This window comes from Tympanuchus pallidicinctus, unplaced genomic scaffold (genome assembly GCF_026119805.1).
Source record: "Tympanuchus pallidicinctus isolate F22 unplaced genomic scaffold, pur_lepc_1.0 scaffold1, whole genome shotgun sequence".
NCBI classification, from domain to species: Eukaryota; Metazoa; Chordata; class Aves; order Galliformes; family Phasianidae; genus Tympanuchus; species Tympanuchus pallidicinctus.
Window position 1 is genome coordinate 71,022,684 of NW_026294618.1, and position 18,960 is coordinate 71,041,643.

An 18,960-nucleotide genomic window follows, 5' to 3' on the forward strand; every position below is an offset into this window, starting at 1 on the left:
TCTTGAGTTAGGTGCAACTGTTTTACTCATAGATAACAATATGCAATTACTCCCTTAACAGAAAAATACAGCTGAACTAAGACTACAGGGTGTCTATCTGCAAGACCAAAATTTAACACCTACCTTAACCATTTGGATCTGAACCACTTTTTAATGTTGTCCAAACTGACTGGTCCCCCCCATATGTTCCTCAGTTGGCTGTGTGTCCCAAGGTATGAGGTGGTTAAAGGGGAAACATACATTGGATATCCCAGTGGCTGATCACATGAAGAATTAATTAAGTTCCTCAAGACCTGTTTGTTGTTCTGGATGCTCCCTCTCTCTGGGTTACGATTGCGCAAGAAGATTAGTTCCTGCTGCTGCCCAGCCCACAGTCCTCTGACACACTCCTTGTTGACCTACAGGTAAAAAACAGCGTGGACCACGTAAAAACATTTCAGATACAGAATTACATAATCTCTGTAGAACTGTAGTAGTAGTTGCAAGCATCTTTATCTTGTATCTTTGTACCAACAGGTTTGATAAAACTCATGAGCAATTACTCCCTGGATAAACCCGGGATGTTATTTGTGATGAACAAATACAAGGGTGGAAAATAAAAGTGAAATGAACAGAACTCTCCCCCGGCCTCTAATTCCTTCTCTGATAGCTATGATCAACCCCTTCTTTTAGCCAGAATACTCAGAAATGATATTTATAACTACAGACCTAAGTTACTGCAATAATAGAAAGATGATTTGTTTACCTTGATAACCTTGAAGCTCAAGTAGCTTTTGTGAAGCATGATAACTTTATATTCATCCGCTCCTTCATCTACCACATGCCTCAGGGTCAGCAGCTCTTCTCTATTGGAGAGGACAGCACTGCGCCAGGCTGGGTCACCTTCATGGCAGATAACAACCTTTTCTTCAAAAGACTGGATTGCTTCATACAGGACTGCTGGGTCCTCATACTCATCCGGGCAGGTGAACTGGTCCTGGTAATACAAAGTAGTACTCAAAAGGTCAGGACTTTTTATGAAAATATAAAAATTATTAAAAAGAAACAAAAACCTAGGTTGTTTTGTTTGTTTGTGGACAGTGCCAACAGTGTTAAGTGCAAGGTCTTCCACCTGGGTTGAGGCAATACCCATTACCAATACAAGCTGGGGGATGAAAGGATTGAACACAGACCTGCCAAAAAAAGTCCTGGGAGTACTGGTAGATGAGAAGCTGAACATGAGCAATGTGCCCTCACAGCCCAGAGAGCCAACAGTATCCTAGACATCATCAGAAGTGTGGCCAGTGGGGCAAGGGAGATGACCATGCCCCTCTGCTCTGCACTGGTGAGGCCTCACCTGGAGTACTGCATTCAGTACTGAGTACTGCCTCAGTATGGGAGAGACACAGACCTGTTGGAGAGCTCCAAGATGACTTGGGAGCGGCCTTTTGATATCTAAAGGGAGCTACAAGAAAGAAGGGGGACAGATTCTTTAGCAGGGTCTGCCGTGACAGGACAAGGAGAAACGGCTTCAAGCTTAAAGAGGGAAGATTTAGGTTAAACATAAGGAAAAAGTCTTTCACAGTGATGGTGATGAGGCACTGGAACAGGTGGCCCAGAAATATGGTGGTTACCCTGTCGTTGGAGATTTTCAAGGCAAGGCTGGATCAGGCACTGGGCAACCTGGTCTAGCTGTGCACGTCCCTCTTCAATGCAGGGGAGTTGGACTGGATGGCCTTTAGAGGTCCCTTCCAATTCTAAGGATTCTATGACTCTATGAACTCTACTCCCTGCTCTTACATGACTGTCATTTGACACAGCATGTGTTTGAGGTAGAACAACCATAATATAGAAAGGTACAATTTTTATTCTAGCATAACCTGTTCTGATCTCACACCTCCACTGGACAAAGAGAGAATGAGAGCTTATCCACTGGCAAGATGGAAAACCATGGGAAGCAGAGCTCTTGGGCAAGCTGGAGGAAGCTAAAATTATCTGGGGTGTTCTACAGTGTTCGGTTTTTTTCGTATGTGTAAAACTACAACAAAATGACTGACTATGAATCCATCAACAGATACCACAATATCACATTACTTTTTCAGCTGTTACACGCCCAGTGACTACAGCCACAAAATTATTTTGTCCAATTTTCTTGGGTTACTTCATAGCAGTTCCACTTTAATTACATTCAGAACAATTATAAATACCATGCACTAGCAAAGTGTATGAGACTAAATAATATACCAGAGAAAGGATAAAATCAATTCCAAGCTAAACAAGTGTTGATCTGAAGTAACTTGTAGTGACTTACGTGGAGGTGTGCTGAATTTTTGCAAGTGGAAACAGAATGGGGACAGAAACAGCACAACATAATCAAACACACAGCAGTGACACCAACCCTTCAAACCACAACTCCTCTGCAGTAACTTCCAACAACATATGGAAGTGTTACTCGGTTATTGCCCATCAGAAAAAGATTGATAAATAAATGATGAAATTAGCTCAATCAATTCATAGATTTTTTTAAAAAGTTTATTGATCAATTTATTGCATTTGTTTTCAAGCTAGAACCAATAATTATGGTACTTCCACAAGTGAAACATGGCATGTCCATCTACTTTGTTTCAATGAAAAAGACAGGGGCAAGCTCTGCAATAAAAATAGTCTGCAATGGATAGCCTGAGGCTACAGAGGAATAATACTGAGTAAATGCAAAATAAACAAATGCTGAGCTTTTCCATTTTAGTTAAGGAAGTTTCTCAGAGTAAAACAACACATACTCCATTTTGCTCTCATCAAACATTTTTCAAGTTTCCCACTGTTTCCCTAAGAAGACAAATGCAAAAGTAAAAGTAAGGTACAAACAAACAAAGATCCTACCTGATGGAGCTTCAGAGACATGCGGATCGCTGGGGCGACCACCTTATGCAACAGATCCATGTCTGCAAAGACCCACTCATCCTTCGCCGCTATCCGAAAGTCCCCTTTGAACAGTGCATGGAGGCCATACAGAAAGGAGTCTAAGCTGCAAGAGGAAGGCAGCGGTCACTTTCAGAGGCCATCTGTTCCTCACCAAGCTGGAGCTGAGCTGCATAGGGACCCGCAGCCCTTCCACTGCCCGGAGAACCATGGCATAGTTCTGGGAGTGCTCGCTATGAATCCTTGTGGCAGATGTAAAGCAACAGTCATGCTGCATACATACATCTCTTTGGGTAGGTGTTATTCCTTCTGCTTGCGCTGCCAACTGGCCATGAGACACACGTGGCACTCAGAACATGAGTCTTAAGGACCTGTGCATCAACGTGCTGTGTCTACAGCTGCTCAGTAGCATGTGGAAGGCAGCAGAGCTGCCCCTCACTGCAAGTTCAATCATCAGCCCTGTCACGGTTAACAGTCTGCTTGCAAGGTAAAATTAATAGTAATGATTAAAAAACAGCTATAAAATGTATTATTATTGTGTGTTTTTTTTTTTTTACTAAATCTGAAACTTCTGTCATGAAACTCAAAAACAGACTTGAACATTAAATCAGACGTACTGAAAAGAGCATTAAGTTTCAAAAGCATGAATTAACCCAGGGGCATTTCCTACTGAAACAACAAACCTTAAAGCAACTGCAGGCCAGGTTTCTTTCTTCACACAAGCAACTGGATGTAACCAGGTCTGCCTGACCTTGATAATGGTTTGCCTGGACCAGAAACTATAGTGGAATATGAGAGGTTCAAAACCAAGCAGATATTAGAAAATGGTTGCACTAGATCTTTGTGAAGAGAAACAAGAAGCCTGGGGCTCAGCCTGGGGTTCACCATGCATCTGAGCATCCCACAGTGTACAGGAGCCACGCGGGTGGTACTGAGAGCATGGCCACAGACCTGACACTGCTCTGAAGAACTGATCCTGAAATGGAGGAAAACAGAGCCAGCTATTACAACCTGGAATCTCCTACAAACCCTCAGGACATGGTCCATCCACCAACATCTTACTCACTTTTACAGCAGTTGATTTTTTAGATTGTAAAAGGCTCTGGAGGGGGCAGAGCATTAAGATGTTAGAGGTTTTCACTACTATCCATGCTTTCTCCAGAGAATGCATCATCTTTCCACTTAATTGAGCTGTTTTAATTATTTTGGGAAAAACAAATAGACATATTTTACATTTTCTCTTTTCTGAGAGAGAGCAAAGAGAGATTAGGAGACTTCCTGGCCTATCTTCAAGCTCAAACACATTCTAATTTTGCCCGTGGTGGGTAGTGTGCTGCAGAAATTAAAACAGAGAGATATGTCTGTTGTTACCAGAAAAGCAGCTGGATACTGATTCTCTCTGTGCAAGCGCCATGCGATACAAATCAACTGATCAGTGGGCCCGAGGGCAGGCAGTGAGGCAGGGCTGTGGGCACTGCTGGGAACAGCAGGAGCACAGGGAAGCTCTTGTGAATTCTTAACTCATTTGTATTTATTAGTCACATATTAACACATGCCTAGGTGAGGCAGGCACTTAAACCCAGAGCTTCAAAGCACTGCAGCACAGGTTTCAGTGGGAGTCGTTATGCATCTTCAAAGAATGGCTCCTGATCCCTGCTGACCCTCAATCAATCATCTCCAGAATCTGGAAAACGACAATCTGCCCAAGGGTGGCTCAATAGCCATGGAAGCCCTACAATAAAATAGTTAAAAAAGAAAAAGACTGTAGGTGCAGCCTACGTGCCCATAAATCACATCCCTGAAAGAGGTGAGAAATCAGGAAGGGTCCTTCCAGTGGCCCACCCAGAGACAACATCCAATACTCCTGTCTCCATCCTGGCCTGCAAAACATACCTTAGTAAATAAACGTTCTTTCCAGGATTAAAAACAAACAAACAAACAAAACATGGCAATCCTAAACAATCCCAAAATGTGCACACTGTGCAGTGCAGCTCTTCCAAAGTAATACCCGTTGTATTTGCTATGAAAAGCTGGCTGAGCTGAAGGAAGGAATAGGCAGGCAAAAGAGCTGCTTTTTAAATCATCAGAGGCTTTCAGAGCCAAATACAAACACCAGAGTAGACAAACAAAGAGTTTGCATCCACATTCAGAGTGTCCTGTAGGCATCAGCTGATGCTGAACAAGCTGCTGCGAGCAACAGTGCCTGCAGAAAGGGAGGCTCAGACCAGGACACGAAAACTGCAGCTGAGCATCAGTGGAAGGAGCAGAGGGAAGCACGTGCAGCTCCCACTGTGTTGAACTCAGGAAGACTCATCCATTTCTCAGCCTTCTGCATAATAAGTTTCCTAACAAGCATTCTTTAAGAACAATTGTGACCGTTACACAGAGTAAAGTAGTGGTGGGAGGCTGAGAGTCAATTATTTCATGTATCATGTTTTCCACTAGAGAGGTCTGAAGGACACTGCTGTATTCACAATGCCATTACAATTTTTCACTCTGCTGCCAATTGTAATGAGGCTTTGGGGCACCTCCTACCTATAACGTGACAGTATTTCAACCCGTTATTTCTGCAACACACAGCCCTTAATCCACATAAAATAGAGCTGTTGTTGTGCTCCTAATTGCTGCACTCTCTTTTGAAGGCTCTAATGAGATCACAAAGAAGCTGTACACCCAGAGCTTTGATCTCTGCCCCACACAAGGTTGTTGCCACTTTCTTGGCCCACTTTGAACACACCTCAATCAGTCACCTGCCACAGTTCCAGGCACGTTACACATATTTTGAAACCTAGTGAAGGTAAATTCAGATGCCAAAGAAACTGCATTAATCAGGAAGAGACAGAACTGCTATTTCTGGCAGCACTGCTGACCCTCTGAGCAGAGACCTGAAAGCTGCTGTTGCACTGCCAAGCTGTTTCTGAAGGCAACCTGCAGGCACATGGGATCCTGCAGCCCACAGATGTTCAGTGAGAAGAGAACGATGCAGCAACATCAGCACAAGAGTGGGCAGCAGAGTCAAAACAAGCACTCTTCTTTCTCCCCCTGTGTTGTTCCAACACAGCTGGAACTAAAAGCATTTGATGCAAGCCCAGAACCAGTACAGACAGATGAAAGCTAATGAGCTGGTGACTGCATCTGTGTGTATTTTGCACTCCAAACTCCATTTTCTGTCCTCAGTTTATAGACCTCTTCCAATATTAATTGTGGACTTAGTTCAGCATCAAAACACACACGTACCGATAATAACCTGCACATCTCAGCTCACCTCAAAGAAATGATGATTTATTAAAATATTTTTATTTTTTTCCAAATGTGAAACATATCCTAAACATTTATTTATTAGGAGGTCTAGTGGCTAAATAGTGTTATTATGTATTTTTTCCACAGAGGTACACCAAAACGTATCACTCACGTTTGAATAAATGAATGGTAATGTCACATCATTCTTCAAATTGCATTTTGTGCAGCATGCCTCCTAATGACAGTTTAAGAGAGCGCGGGATTTGCATAGCAATGTTCTGCCATCTTAATGAATGCATTTGTAGTGCAATCTAGTGTTAATGTTGGGCTTCTGCTGACATTTACATGAACAGGTACACTGAATAATTATTTACATACATTATATAAGAGCATTTAGAACCTTGGCTTACACAGTGACATTTACTGATTAATAGATTAGACAAAATCAGGTGTAAATGAGTCCAAATTGATAGTTTACATACAAAATGTAAACTTGAATCTCAATTCTGCAGTGCACAGCTCAGTGTGACATTACCTTTTAATTAGCGTTTTGGTGAAGCAGTTGGATGACTGTCAGTCCTCAAGACACAGCAAAGCCCACGTGAAACTTTCCTTTACCCACACAGTTACCCCAGGGGACAAAATATGGGCCTCAAAGCACAGATTACTGTCTATTTTCTCACAATGGACTTATCTGAAACTCTACCAAAATGAGCATGTGGAGAATTACAACATCTATCTGCCTATCTGACCATTACAATTTAAATTCATCATGAAACTTCTAGCGATATTGTGGACAAGATGCTTCACAGCCAGAATTAATAAAGTTCCAAAAAAAAGTTCAGGGTTGTTTCTTATTGCTGTCTGAAGAAATCTAAAAAGTCATGACACCTTCTTAAGAAAGCAAAAAACCATCATCTAAAGGATGATTCCTTCAGCTTCTGAAGACCCTAAATGCTTCCTTCCCATCTGACTTGAACAGAAACCTGCAAAGAGCTGAGAGCTGGGGCCAAGAACCAGCAATAATACTGTAATAATCCTCTGTAAAATAATGCTGTAAATTATCCTTTGAAAGAGCTGCTGTCTCTCCACCAAATACAGTGAGGGGAGGGGAGGATCTGCCTTCATTGCCAAAAGTTAATCCTTGGGGAACATCTGCTTCACCTCATTGATGTTGCATGTGTTGGCTTCCCCTGGCCACTTAAACCTACAACTATCTGAGCCTTGCTGACTTCTTTGTGTTTAAATAAGCTGTGGTGACCTTTATGTAGCAGTAAAGATAACAAGTATGATAAGCAGCCATCTGTGCTGCATCCAGTTGAATTTGGGGGATTTTTGTTGTAAAAGGTCTTGATGTCTGAGGGTAAAGTTCCCACCTTGCTCCTTAGATGATACTGTCTACTAAACTGCTCTCAGCAATTGAAATAAATATATAAAGACAAAAATAAACATCAGTCACCAAAGCCGAAGTCATATTTTTTAGCCCTAGCAATTTATAACTCCTATTGTGCTACTCAGATTCCCATTTTTTTCCAAATCTTTCTGACAGATGAAAGATGCTGAAGGTAACTTACCCAGGTGGGTAAGTGACACAGTTTTTCAGGGAAACTTTTCTAAGGGAAGCTTTTGTGAAGTAGCGCTGAAAAAGACTGACACAACTTTCCATTTATTTCCTCTTATGTTATAAAGCTCATGTTAAAAATACAACAATATAATAACACCCTGGAGCAATTTCTTAGTAAAAGAAAACCAGAACTTAATTAAAGATAAAGTACTATATATAATGGATTCAGAAAACCAGAGACAGAGCTGTGCAGTGCATATAGCTACCACAATTCTTTCCCTTCTACAGACTTTTTCTCTGCAATATTTTTTTAATGCTGGAATGTCCATTCCCCAAAAGAGAGAAACTGATAAGGTTTATTGCTTATGTTTCAAATTTCAAGAAGACATGATATAGCTGACTCCTGCAATTAGTAAAATATTTGCAAATAATTATCCTCAACATTCACACTTCCCAAGTTAAGCTTTTAAAAGTCTCTGACAGCATTACCATCTCTTTGCATAGCTACTCACTGTGAAAGCCAATAAAAGGAAGTGACATTGTTACTGTACCTGTACAACTGCCAAAACACTGTGAGGAAGATTTTAAGATCCTGTGCAAAGTACATGCAATGTGATGACAGTTTCAGGAAGATTTTGTGGTATTTTTAGTTGCTTTGCTAATGTCACTGTGACATACCTGCTGCAGACCTAGATCAAAATCACTTTAATCTTTTCTGTAAAAAAAAAAAACCAAACCTAAATGCTCATCAACTTTTCTATCATGTCCCTATACTCTAAAATTCAGATCATCTGAAAATAGGGCAATATTATTAAACATCATACTAATCTGATTGTGTAGAAATTAAGGGAAAATAAACTTAACCCAGAAAAAAAAAAACAATAGGGAAAAGCAATATGCAAACACCAGTAGAAAAGAAATAACAACAGCCACTTGAGAAAGCAGAAAGGAGCAGCACACCAAGAAATAAGCCATATGGGCCATGAACTGACTGAAGAAAGACGTGAAAACAGAAGTTACGAACATTTCAACACACAACAAAGCTAGAATGAATATTTAAAGGACTGATTTATAACACAAAATACATTCAAATTCACACACGCTGCCTTTGTTTTCTTGTTAATAAGACAAATCCTCCCTAAGGACTTGTTGATGGAACACTAGCTAGCTTTATTCACAGTTTTGTGCCAATGCAGCAAGGTCAGTCAGAGACTGTATTTTTACTGAACTTCTCTACTATTTTACTCTACTTACTCTACTTACTCTACTTCTCTACTATTAAATGCCTACGAACAGAATGATTTCAAATACACCTAATAAAAATCTAAAACTAGGTGAGAAGGTAGACTTCTGTAAAGTAAATAGTATTAATAAAATGCTCTATCTATTGTATTATCTACTCAGGCTGAACACTTAAAAAAGGACAACAGATATGTTATAAAATCCAAACAAATTAGTACCTGAGTGAAAATGGAAGAACCCTAAGAAGAACTTACGATGCTGAGTATGTAAAGATGTAAACTTAACCAAGTAATAGAATTCATAAGCCAAATTTTCTAGGAAGAAGTGCTTTGAATGAATGAATGATGCAAAAGACTGAGAACAGACAAATCCTGGCCTCGAGAGACGAAAGGATCTGTCTTCCTCAGTCACCAACATGGAGTGGCACAGTGACTACAGAAAATAGTTCTAAGGAATACAGCACAGTTATGATTTATTATTTTTCAGCTAACAGGCAGTCAGATTATTTAGCTGTTTATTTCCCGTCTGGAGAAAGTCAGCATTTCAGTAGCCAGGCCAGAACCAAGTAAACACCACAGGTACATATTCTTTCAATGCAAGATTGGACTGAAAGATGTTTCATATGGAAGACTGATACTGGTTATTAAGCAAGCTACTGAAGTGAAAGAAGTCCAGGAACAGAAGAAAACAAATTACATTACAAAGGAAATAGACTTCACCTTGATTCAAGGTTCTGCAGAGGTTCTACAGTAAGTGAAAAAAGACCAACAGATTTTGGCTTAAAGATCAGTAGCAAAAACACCTAAAACTCACCTGATAGCCATGTTATGAGATGCAGTTCCCAAAGCTCTTCGGCCCAGTATACACAAAGCAAAGGAAAGCGTTACTAGTGGAGAATCCTCATCGCTGTCCAAGTGCTACAAAGTTTTAAAACTTGCATGTTATTCTAAATACAAACAGCATCCTAAAAAGCATTTTAATACTGTAAATAATAAAATACAATAGAATCTGTCTGTAGCTGGATCTGCACACAAAAACACTCTTTGCAATTAATAGAACAAGAACAAAAACATCACAATCAGAGTCTTTCTGCAAAATGCTAGCTTATTTTGCCCACTGACTAGAAACACAACATTCCAATCTTAGGAGGTGGGATCTCAAAGAAGATCTCTGCTGGTTTATTTATTGTTGTTTCATTGTTTTTCTCCAGCCATTACTGTAAGACAAAACACTCTGCTGATTGCTAAGAGATGCTGCAATTGGAGGCAGCAAAAGCCCATCCATGGGACAAAGGATGCACATGAGACCTCTGGACAGATTTCAGGAGAAAAATTCATTCAAAAAACTTCTAGTGAATACCAGTATATACATCACAATTACATGCCATTGAGGACACTGACCTCACATTTCAGCAAGCTGTCAAAATATTTCATTCACATTCACGAGCTTAAAAGTGTTTTGGTTTTTTTTTTTAACTGAAATTTTCACAAAAAAAATTGCTTACTATCAAGCAGGAAGAAAGATTTCAACAATCTCTCATGAATTTGAACGTTTAGGAGAGTACATATTATTTCAGCCCATGCAATGGGTTATTTCTTTGACTCTAAGACTGAAGCTACTTATAACAGAGAATACTACTCCTTCTACAAATTATTCTGATTTTCAGGCTATACAATGAAGCATTTTAAAATCTCATCTCATATATGACCTTACCTCTATACAGAAGGTGAATTACAATAAAATAAAATATAAATACGTAAATATATATATAAATGGAAGTGCATGCATATGCACTGGTGCAGGCATTTGTTTGCCCTTTTAACTCTAACTTAGAGGAACTACAAGTCTATTGGGTATCTCCAAATCTATTGTTCTATTCAAAAGTTACAGCCAGATTGCAAATCAGAAGTATCGTTTAGCAGAGATTTTCACTGCACCATAGATTTTTTTGTGTCTCGGAACTTGGGAGTCAAGCCAGGAGATGGGCAAGGAAGGGGATGAAACATTCCCAGCAGGAGGAGATGGTGAGGAAAGCTCAGAGGACAATTCAATGAAAACAACACCAATGTAGTGATGTGCAGAGGAACTGGTGGAATGGTACTGAAGTGCAGAGTTACAAGAAAGAACTGAATTGAAAAAGAAATACCAAGACTGAACAATGTGATGCTATTCAGATAAGGTGAGTGGTGGCAAATGGGATGTTCAGTCAGTGATCCTGAATGAAAAACATCCGAATAAGATTGTATGGGGCGAAGAAATATACACTTCTCATTTTTTCCCAATGTCAGCAATAATCAGAAAATTAAACAGAGGAATATGCTTTGTCTGCAACTGCATTCTCTCTCTGGGCTATTTTGAGTATTTCATGGAAATACAATAGAACATTTCTGCCAAATGGTTGCTGACCACCAGTAATCCTAGCGGCTGAAAGCACATGAATGTGTAGCTGCAAACCTGCCCTTGGCCTTCTAGAGCTGTACTGTCATTTCACACACTCTCGTTACGTAGTTCACATTTCAATTATCAGCTCTCAGGAGTGAACTGTACGAGTTGTTCTTTTGGTATGCACTTCCCTATCATTTGAGGATCACACCAAAGCATAGGCAAACGTTTGGAAAGAGCAAACAAACATGGACAAATGTTGGGCAAGCAAACACGGGCTGCACTGAAGAACAGTAATGTCCTGATGTCATTCCTTGAGCACAGCCTGCTCCAGCAGAGCTTCTGCAAGCACTTGTTAAATCCACACTTCCTAGAGATTATAAAATTAATAGTGCTGGAGAGTATGCACAGCATGGAATTGGTTCTGTATCCAGAGACTACTGCTTTGAAGCTTCTTGAGACTAAGTTTTTTGCACAAGAGTAGTCTGTAATGTGTGGTTTTCTTTCCATTTTCCAATGCAAAGGTTTTTCATTTATGTCAAACTTAATAGCTTAAATGGTATAATTTTTCCTGTATTAATCCCTAGTAACCATGTATCATTTAAATCCAATCTCAAAAATTACAACTACTACTCATAAAAAAATGTATGCTTACCTCTGCCCTTTTCCTGGCACAGTACTGAATCCAGTCCAGATAAACACTGCAAAAACTAGCTCTTGTTATTCCTTGGAGACAAGGAACATAGTCTTCGTCTATGTTAATGTTAAACATTGCAAGGTCACGTTCAATATAATGCCACTTTGCATAAGGCTGCAGCGTCTTTTGGATGGATTCATCTTTTATCCACTCAAGAATTTTGGGAGAGCTTGCTGTAAAGTATATTATACTCTGTTGACAAAATGAGTAAACATTAGTCATTCTGTCTCTGATTAAAGCAGAAATATTTTATGCAGAAAAGAATAAATCAAATAAGACAACACTAGCAACCCATAGTGGTACATATTGTTCCTGTTTTTTAATGCTCAAAATCGATGCTTCACCAGACTGTTTAGTTAGATGGTAGTAATTGATATTTAAATAGCAGGAAATGGAAATAGAAGTCACATATTTAATACCTTGGTGCTTTACAGGAAAATTAATACAAATCAATGGACTGCAATACAAACAAGGAATTCCCACACTGCAATGCACACATTATGGAATAGTAGTGGGCTCACAGAGCCTATCAGCAAGAAGGTGATATTGACAAAAGTTCAGAGAGATTTTGAAAAAAACAGCAGTAGCTGGCCACATGATTGAAGCAGGCTTCTTTTTGCTATGTAAGCTTCCTGCTATCTGAGTATGAAGCTTTTCTAATTCTTCAACAAAAACACTTCCACAGCGATTTAAATCTCATACAGGTGAGATGTGACAGATGTGTACAATACAACTCTGAAACCCCCCTCCGAAATTTTAATTTCTGTTTTTACTCTGCATTTAGTAGCATCACTATTTTTGATATTTTGTCAGTGAGATTAGTAAAGAATAAAGAATTATAAGTGTAATATGAAAAAGCTAATAAATAATGCAACTGAATTTACATTTATAAAGCAAGAAGGAGGAAGAGCACCCACCAGGAGTTCTTTGACCAAATACAGAAATATAAGAAAGCAGCAAGACTCACATCTCATGCCTGTGCCTGAGTTTCTAAGCTTGAGTTCTAACCAGTGGGTCTGGAACCTTTAGAATCTTAGTAAGAAAAATCTATCAATGCCAAATTTAATGCTAATTTTCAGAAGAACAGGAAACCTATGGAGAAGTTCCAGTCTTGCAAAGGAAGGTGACAGCAGCTGAGAAGGCACATTACAACACTTTATCATTAGAATGTTTTGTTTTAATTGAAGATATTCATTTAAAACTGGATTCCAAAGCAAACAAGAGATGAACGAACATGACAAGATGATGTAGTTCTACTTTACCTATGAAACAGGAATATAATTAAGCAAATAAATATATAAAATTAAAATACGATGAAAATGAAAAGAAGGACAGAAACACCACCAGCTCTTTTACAAATCCCAGATGCCATCCACAATTTGTCTTTCAAACTGCACAAAAATATACAGGTAAGAGTAAAATTAAGTTCCAATGGAAAAAGACAAGGTAGAGTAATATAGATTGGGGATAGTGCCTTAATTTCTTGGCATGAGGAGAAACAATATGAAATCTTCTGAAAAAAATTCACAAAGAAACAATAGGATCTGAAAACTCTGAGAATGCAGACTTCTGGAATAGCAGAAGACATTTAAATAAGAATATATTGAGAGGAGACAGAGGAGGCACAAGGGAAAATATCACAGTAGTTGAGCAGGAAATGATTTCAAAATGTATGCAGGAGGGTTGCAGGAGCTGACCCACTTTGGTTGTGGAGAATAAAAATCCCCTTACAAGAAAAAATAAGGGCCTTTCTGGACTGCCAGTGGAACTGCAAATGAAATAAATGCGCAAAGAATATTAAGCTCAATATAACTCACTCTTTAAAAGATCAATCTAATAATTATTCATGAAGCATGGAAGTGAAACAAAGCATAAGTTTTCTTCACTGATCTTCAAAATACACTTTGTTTTTCTTATTGTTCTCACCTGTGTTTCCAAAAAACCAAATTCAGCTAGGAAAATAATCAGACTGGCAATCAGACACTGAAACAACAGAACTTCTGCCACCTAATTAAATTCCACTCTTAGTAGCTCTTCCTGGATATGTTTCGTGCAGGAGTACATTCTCAGCTATATAGCAATTCAGAAATGATACAGCAAATATTTACAATATTATAAGCTACTAAGTACAAACTAGAAGCACTCCAAGCACTCGGTGTGATGGAGATGCAGTTACTGCTGAAGCTCAAGTCTATGGGTTTTCTGAGTTAGTGATTTGTCTTGCCTGAATACTGTATTAACTAGACTTCTTACAATCACCTTCCTACTTCGTTAAAAACAAAGTGTCAGGGGTTGAAAATGTTCACAGTGGAATTGCCCAGGGTCTTCACAGCTCAAGATTCCTCCTTAAGAGGAAGCTGAGAAAGGAGTGAATTCTCACCTCTGTTTCTGGTATCGAATGTTTATCCAAAGGTTAAGTTTCAGCAGCACTAGACAAACAGCATGACAGCTTATCTGATACAAAACATAATCTTCTCATCTTCCTAGGCTGTACTAAGGATTTTATCAAATCTTATTATCAAATCTTATCAAAGTCTCTGTTTATGGAAAAAATGATTAATTTGAAGAATAGGAGAAAAAAAAAACTCCTTAAGGGTTTTTTTGGGAGTGCCATTCTGAGGAAGAATTCTACTGAAACCAAGGGAGATCAGGCACAGGCTAAAAACTAAGCTGACAACAGGTTATTATCAACCCTCGTTCATCCTTCCCTAAGAAGGGAAGTAGATTAAGAGACTGGAGCCTTTCTAAGGATGAAGATCTGTAAAAACATCCTAATAGTGTTGGCTCACAAAATCAATCCAAAAAAGATTAGATTTGGAAACCTTGAAAGTCACAGATGCTGAACATTACAAAATCTGTACCCAAGGGATGTGGAGACACAGCACATTTCAGAAGCACAGAGTTCATTTAACCCTTTCACTCAAGGCAGAATCAATTTCACTCGTATTGTAAGGGACAAAAGTTTGCCTAAGCAACCTTTTGTATGTCAGCTGCCTCTCAAGTATTTCTAGAATAGAAGCTCTAAACTGCCTTCCAGTTAACTTCCTATGCGACTGCTTCAAATTTTCCACAGTGGTCTCTTGTTTCAGTTGATTTTCAGGGATGAAAAACCTCCTGTTTAAAAAGCACAATTGTTTGTTACTTTAAACTAATGAGCTGCTGATTTGATTCCATCATAGACTGAGATGATTTTCAGTCTCATATGCCATCAAAATCTGAATCATATCAATTCACATCACTTTAAATTCAAACTACCTTTTAAAGTCAAGTGAAGCAATTGTAGCAATATATTAATTTCAGATTAAAGAAGCCTTTTTGTTTGTCTGTTCAGTTTAGGTACAGTCCCTAAAAATAATTGAATTAAATTGTTAGAAGTGTTTTTTTTTTTCTGTGGCTAAAATGAAATAAGCATGTTTACAGGCAGTTTTGTTTTTTTAATAATTAAACCAGGTTGGTTACTGGGCCTTGATGTTTGTAAAATTATTTAGGAAACTCCAGCCTGCGCTTTACAGAGTAATTGACAGCATGACCAAAGCACATTCGTGAGGCAATTATCCTGTTTTTACTGCACTGGGTCACTTGCATATAAAGGTGATTAATTTATTTACAGGAGGTCTCTCTCTATGGTTGACAGGAGTTTTAAAATCGCAGAGATGTAGGTAGGAAGGAGATGTCAGAGATGGTTGGGAGCTTTGGTAATTGGCTTAATGGCAGTACTAGTGACATAAAAGGCAGCATTTGGCTTTTGTTGCTTCAGCAGAAGACAGTACTGCACAGAAATTTCTTCACTTGCTGGGTTAGAAAGGGTTTGGCTTTTCTGACAAATGAGTATCTGTGTGGTCTTTGTGATCTTAACAACACCACAAACACAAAAACCAAACTGTCACTGAAGCTTTGCTTTATAAGAATGCTTCCTCTGCCTCTATCAGGAAAGGAAGCTAACTCACCTTCTCAATTTCTGCTTAAGCACGCTTGCAACTTCCTGTACAAAGCATATCTGGTCAGAGTCATATGTTACGAAGGAGACATGAGTTAATTATCCCTACCTAATAATGAGGTAGTACGACTGCCAGCAGTGTGAAGGAATAAATACAAAGCCAGTTACTTCAAATACTACTCTTAGCAGCCAGCCATCATTTTTGACAAACCCGCATAGGAATAAGTCCATTTTAGCCAACAATTCACCTTTATGTAGTATCTGATAAGAATTCTCCGCAGATCGAACACTTGCAGCATCGTTGCAGCATTGTTATCAATGATGCTATATCCTTCGAGGATGTACTGGGTTCGTGTTATTTCCCACGTCAGCCATCGGAGGTTAAAGGCTGCATTACATGATAACAAGTGAGGCAAGTGTCCTGGCTTACAGCAGCAGCAGCCTTCATCGTCTTCATCTCCTTCTGTTATAGCCTCCACTTCTCTCTGCTGGCAATATGTCCCTTGGCAGTGAGGAAAAGAGAGTATGCTGATAGTTATTGTGGGGTGGGGGAAACAAAGGACATCTGACTGGAGAAAGTAGGGCTGAAGGGTCTATGCATTTACCAAAAATCCAACAGAAAGAACTACAGCAACAAATTAGATGTGTAAATTGATTCATGTGCAGTAGAAAATGAAGTGCTGTCCATCATTTAGTTAATATCACCTATAACAACCTTAAAAGGCCCAATATAACATCCTATGCATTTGGTTCTGAGCTGAGCTACAGGGCATTGCTTCTGCCTCAATAAAAACTCACCAGGAAGCAACGCTAAAGATTCTTGCTCCATCAGGCATAGTAAGAAAATTGATCCAAGTCCCACTCTGTTTCTTCAACATAAAGGACACAAACAAAGATTTTACAATCTGTCAGAGAACTTACAAAATCTGTGTTAGAATGAACTATCTTGGAAAGCATGCTCCAAAAATAACATGCAACTGGTTGTTCTCTCTCCCACTGAAATAAAAGCTGTATCAGATCAAATGTTTGTAATGAACAGCACTAGTGGCAGTATATCACGAGGACAGAACAGCTCTCTAATTAGCCAATTAGATGGGCTTTAGATCAAAATATTTCTGAAAAAGCCATCTTAATTTAAAAAGAAGTTATGAGGACAATGCAGAAACAATATTTCTGTTTTGCAGACTGCATTTCTGACCTGTGTTGCGCACACTTCACAGAATCACAGAATCACAAGGTTGGAAATGACCTGCAAGATCATCTAGTCCAACCACCCTCCCATTCCTATTAGTACCACAAGCTACTAAACCATATCTCATAGCTTGATGGCCAACTTGATGGCCAATCTGAGCCCATCAGGTTTTGCAATCTATGAATGTGGTTTCAAAACCATGTTGGACACTACAAATCAAAACCAGAGGTGGACACCCATGTGTTTCCCATGAAGTTTTCAAGATACTTGAGCTATACGTTCTTGATGCAAGGACCCACTTAAAATTTATACTCTGTGGGCTACTGCAGAGCTTGCTCTCCCCTGAAGTTCTCCACAAACTATCACTCAAGGCCATGCAAGTCACACATATGTCTCACATATGCTTTTTGCTAGTGGTTCAGTGTCACCCCACGAGAAAGCTGGCTCAGTCATTTCCAGAAAGTATCAATAGCAGAAGAAGGAGCAAGACACTGTACTGCAGTTTCTGGAGAGGGACACTCTCAGTTAAAGCTTCAACTGGAATCAAAGATGCAGCATTTACCAGCATGCACTCATTTCTCCTTATAAGTTCCTAAACAAGTGTGTCTCCCACATAACAATTCAAGCGTGCATCCCTGGTACCACTCACCATTCATTTTTTGGGTGAAATATGGTATGGGATATATATTTAACATATCAGCAAATACACTTCAGAGAGCTTTTTGTGTTCTCATTGTCAAAAATAGCAAGAAAACCACATTGTTTCAAACGCTTCTCTGAGAATTTTATTACTAGAAACTATGTAAATAAAGTAAGCAACACCTATGAAACCCCTGCCAGGACCAATAAACCTGTTCTGTCATGCCAGTTTAAATAAGAGAAGAATATGGGTATGTTTATAAGTGAAAACTTACACTGTGTAACCAATATTGTTCACACACTGCCATGTTCCCCCTTCGATTCAAGGGTATACAATTATGACAAATTATTAAATATTTTAAGTAACCTAAATATTAGCATCTTTCCATCCAAGACTGCCACAAAGTACAAAATATGACCTATCTAGCTGACATTTTCCATGGGACTGGACATGAACTGAACTGTTTCTGCTTCATATTTCACAGATTTGTACATGAATTAACAGTTAATGCTTAATAGCAAAAAAGCAGCAACTGCTCTTGGTCACTGGATGCTTCTCTGAAGTCAAGTCAAAAGACATTATACACAAAGTTAAGTAGGGAAAGGCACATCCCTCTGTACATAGGCTGAAAAGGGTAAAACAACCATTCCACACTAGTTCTCTTACTCTTGTCTATTTTTTGAAAAGTTGAAGGTCTTACAGTATTACATCAAATTTAAGAGATCAGTCTTCACCTCAGGTGCTAAATTAAACTTGCCAGGTGTTTATAAACGGTGAAAAACACAAATCTAATAACCACTGCTGCTAATCTTACAACTATTGGAATTAAAAGATGAGTTTGCTTTGTTTCCATACTTAAATCCATTCTTCTGTTTTGTCTACAAATATCATGTTTCATTCCTATCAGATGCTGGCTACGTTTTAAGACGTTTTCTAGATCACCTGTGTTAATGAATACCTCATATTGTATATATACTGGAGACTCTGCAATTACTAGTTTTCTTAAGACATTTATTTTGTAAAACATAGAACCGAAAGAGGCAATAACTGGAGAATTCATGGGACCCTCAGTGTCTGAGGGAAGCTGTCAAGTGTACAGAAAATAAGAGAAGTAGCCAGAACAATTATTTGCTTTCTCAGCTAATTCAACAGGTAAGAAAAATATCTC

The 18,960-nt window shown here is 38.9% G+C and overlaps 1 protein-coding gene across 1 annotated transcript in view; it reads right to left on the reverse strand.

The window, feature by feature from the left end:
- Positions 1-18,960, reverse strand: part of PCNX2 (pecanex 2) — a 150,398-nt gene that overhangs the window by 9,490 nt on the left and 121,948 nt on the right. The window contains exons 27-32 of the mRNA XM_052670834.1: positions 16,209-16,462; positions 11,982-12,215; positions 9,758-9,861; positions 2,860-3,004; positions 746-976; positions 124-398 (exon numbers count right to left, since the gene is read on the reverse strand). Of these exons, the coding sequence (XP_052526794.1) occupies positions 124-398; positions 746-976; positions 2,860-3,004; positions 9,758-9,861; positions 11,982-12,215; positions 16,209-16,462 (1,243 nt within the window). The remainder of the gene's footprint in view (positions 1-123; positions 399-745; positions 977-2,859; positions 3,005-9,757; positions 9,862-11,981; positions 12,216-16,208; positions 16,463-18,960) is intronic.